General features: G+C 51.2%; 1 protein-coding gene across 1 annotated transcript; it reads left to right on the forward strand.

The window, feature by feature from the left end:
- The first annotated feature begins 682 nt into the window (after positions 1 to 682).
- On the forward strand, positions 683 to 2,107 carry LOC125548133 (strigolactones hydrolase CXE15). The gene has a single exon (XM_048711810.2). It carries the CDS (start codon positions 840 to 842, stop codon positions 1,821 to 1,823), a length of 984 nt encoding a protein of 327 aa, XP_048567767.1. The 5' UTR covers positions 683 to 839; the 3' UTR covers positions 1,824 to 2,107.
- The last annotated feature ends 83 nt before the right edge of the window (positions 2,108 to 2,190 follow it).

Genomic DNA, 2,190 nt, shown 5'->3' on the forward strand with positions numbered 1-2,190 from the left:
AGTTTCCGTATCATTCAAAAAAATTGTCATGTATTTAAAATATACTGTGTAAGTGACCCTTTTTGAAATAATATTCATTATAAAAAATGTTAGAATTGTTTCTAAAAATGCAAAATTCAGCATTTATTTCAAAAATGTTTAACATGTATTAAAATTTTTCAAAATATGTCATTGGAAAAATATTAATCGTTTATTTGAGAAATGTTAACTTGTATTAAAAAAATTAGGTGTATACAAAAATGTACACTGTGTATGAAAAAAGTATACTTCAAAAGATATATTTGGATAAATGTTAATAATGTAATTTATAATGTAAAACATGTATAGAAAACTGTTTTATATGTATAGACAAAATTTGCAAATATATGTGAGGAAAAATATGTCAAAATGTGTATTTAAAAAATGTTAATCATGTATTTAAAAATATACTAAATGTCTAGAAAAATGTTCCCTATCTACACAAAATAATGTACAATATGCATGAAAAGACTAGACATCAAATGGTACATTTGGAAAATATGTTAATCATGTATTTGAAAAATATTAAAAGCATAAAAATATTCCTAATATATACGAAAATACTGTATTTTTCAAAAGAAATAAAAAGCACAGCGGTAGAAGTATGCTGCCTAGTGCGTAGTGTGCATCGTAGAAGTGCATTTATTGTGGATTTGGCACGGAGCACACCGGTAGGTGGCTGAGCCGCTAGGCTAGAGACGTGCACCCCAAAAAGTCTCTCGCCGGTCCTCGTCCCCGTCGACAAAACAAGCAGGAAAGGCTCGCCAGCTGCTATAGATCTCATCTGACGGCATCGATCGATCACTTCACGGCCACACACCATGTCCGGCGGCACGGCACCGCGCGTCGTGGAGGACTTCCTCGGCGTCGTCCAGCTCCTCAGCGACGGCTCCGTCGTCCGCGGCGACGAAGCCGTCCTCCGGTCAAACGAGCCGTTACCGGACGTCCCCGGCGTGCAGTGGAAGGACGTCCTGTACCACGCCGCGCACGGCCTTAGTGTCCGCGTGTACAGGCCGGCGTCGTCGGTGGCCGGCGGCAGCAAGCTCCCCGTGCTGGTGTACTTCCACGGCGGGGGCTACTGCCTCGGCTCCTTCGCGGAGCCCAACTTCCACTCGTTCTGCCTCCGCGCCGCAGCCGAGATCCGGGCCGTCGTGCTGTCCGTGCAGTACCGCCTCGCCCCCGAGCACCGCCTCCCCGCGGCCATCGACGACGGCGCGGCTTTCCTGTCCTGGCTGCGCGGCCAGGCCGAGCTTGGCGCCGGCGCCGACCCGTGGCTCGCGGAGTCGGCCGACTTCGCCCGGACGTTCCTCTCCGGCGACTCGGCGGGTGCCAACCTGGCCCACCACGTCACTGTCCGCGCAGCGTCGGGGCAGATCGCGGTCAGCCCGGCGCGCGTCGTCGGGTACATCCTCCTCTCCGCGTTCTTCGCCGGGGCCGAGCGCACGGCGACAGAGGCTGACCCGCCGGCGGGCGTGTCCCTGACGACCGCGATGGCCGACCAGCTCTGGCGCATGTCGCTGCCGGTGGGGGCTAGCTTGGACCACCCGCTGGCCAACCCGTTCGGCCCGGAGAGCCCGAGCCTCGCACCGGTGGAGCTCCCGGCGGCGCTCGTCGTGGCGCCGTTGAGCGACGTGCTCCGCGACCGCGTGCTGGGGTACGGGGCGAGGCTGAAGGACATGGGCAAGGCCGTCGAGGTTGTCCAGTTCGAGGGAGAGCAGCATGGATTCTCCGTCCGGCAGCCCTTCGGCGAGGCGGCCGACGAGTTGCTGCGGGTGATCAAGCGGTTCGTCTACAGCGGCAACTGAGCGGTGATGTGTTGCGATTTGACTGATGCTTGCTTGTTGCATGGGCATGGAAATTCAGTTACTGAACCTAGTGATGCATTTTGATGCCAGTTCTCAAAATATAAACGAGCAGAACCGCACTGGGAATCTGGGATTTGTTAGAGAATATTACTGTAATCCGTTGCGTTGTAATCCTAACCTCCTTCCTATTCCTTGTTCTACTCAAACTCCTTCCTTCTTATCTTGTACGCTTTGGCAAGGCTTCTGCCACACATCAATATATACGAGACGCGGCTTCCCTTAAAGGAGTAGGAACGCTTATTATCTTTCATGGTATCAGAGCCACCTCTTCTCATACATCTAGCCACAAACCAAAACCCTAGAACCG

This window comes from Triticum urartu, chromosome 3A (genome assembly GCF_056163025.1).
Source record: "Triticum urartu cultivar PI428250 chromosome 3A, HENAU_Tu73, whole genome shotgun sequence".
Lineage (NCBI taxonomy): Eukaryota > Viridiplantae > Streptophyta > Magnoliopsida > Poales > Poaceae > Triticum > Triticum urartu.

Coding starts and splice junctions, on each gene's coding strand:
- LOC125548133 (XM_048711810.2), top strand. CDS start 840: ATGTCCGGCGGCACGGCACCGCGCGTCGTGGAGGACTTCCTCGGCGTC.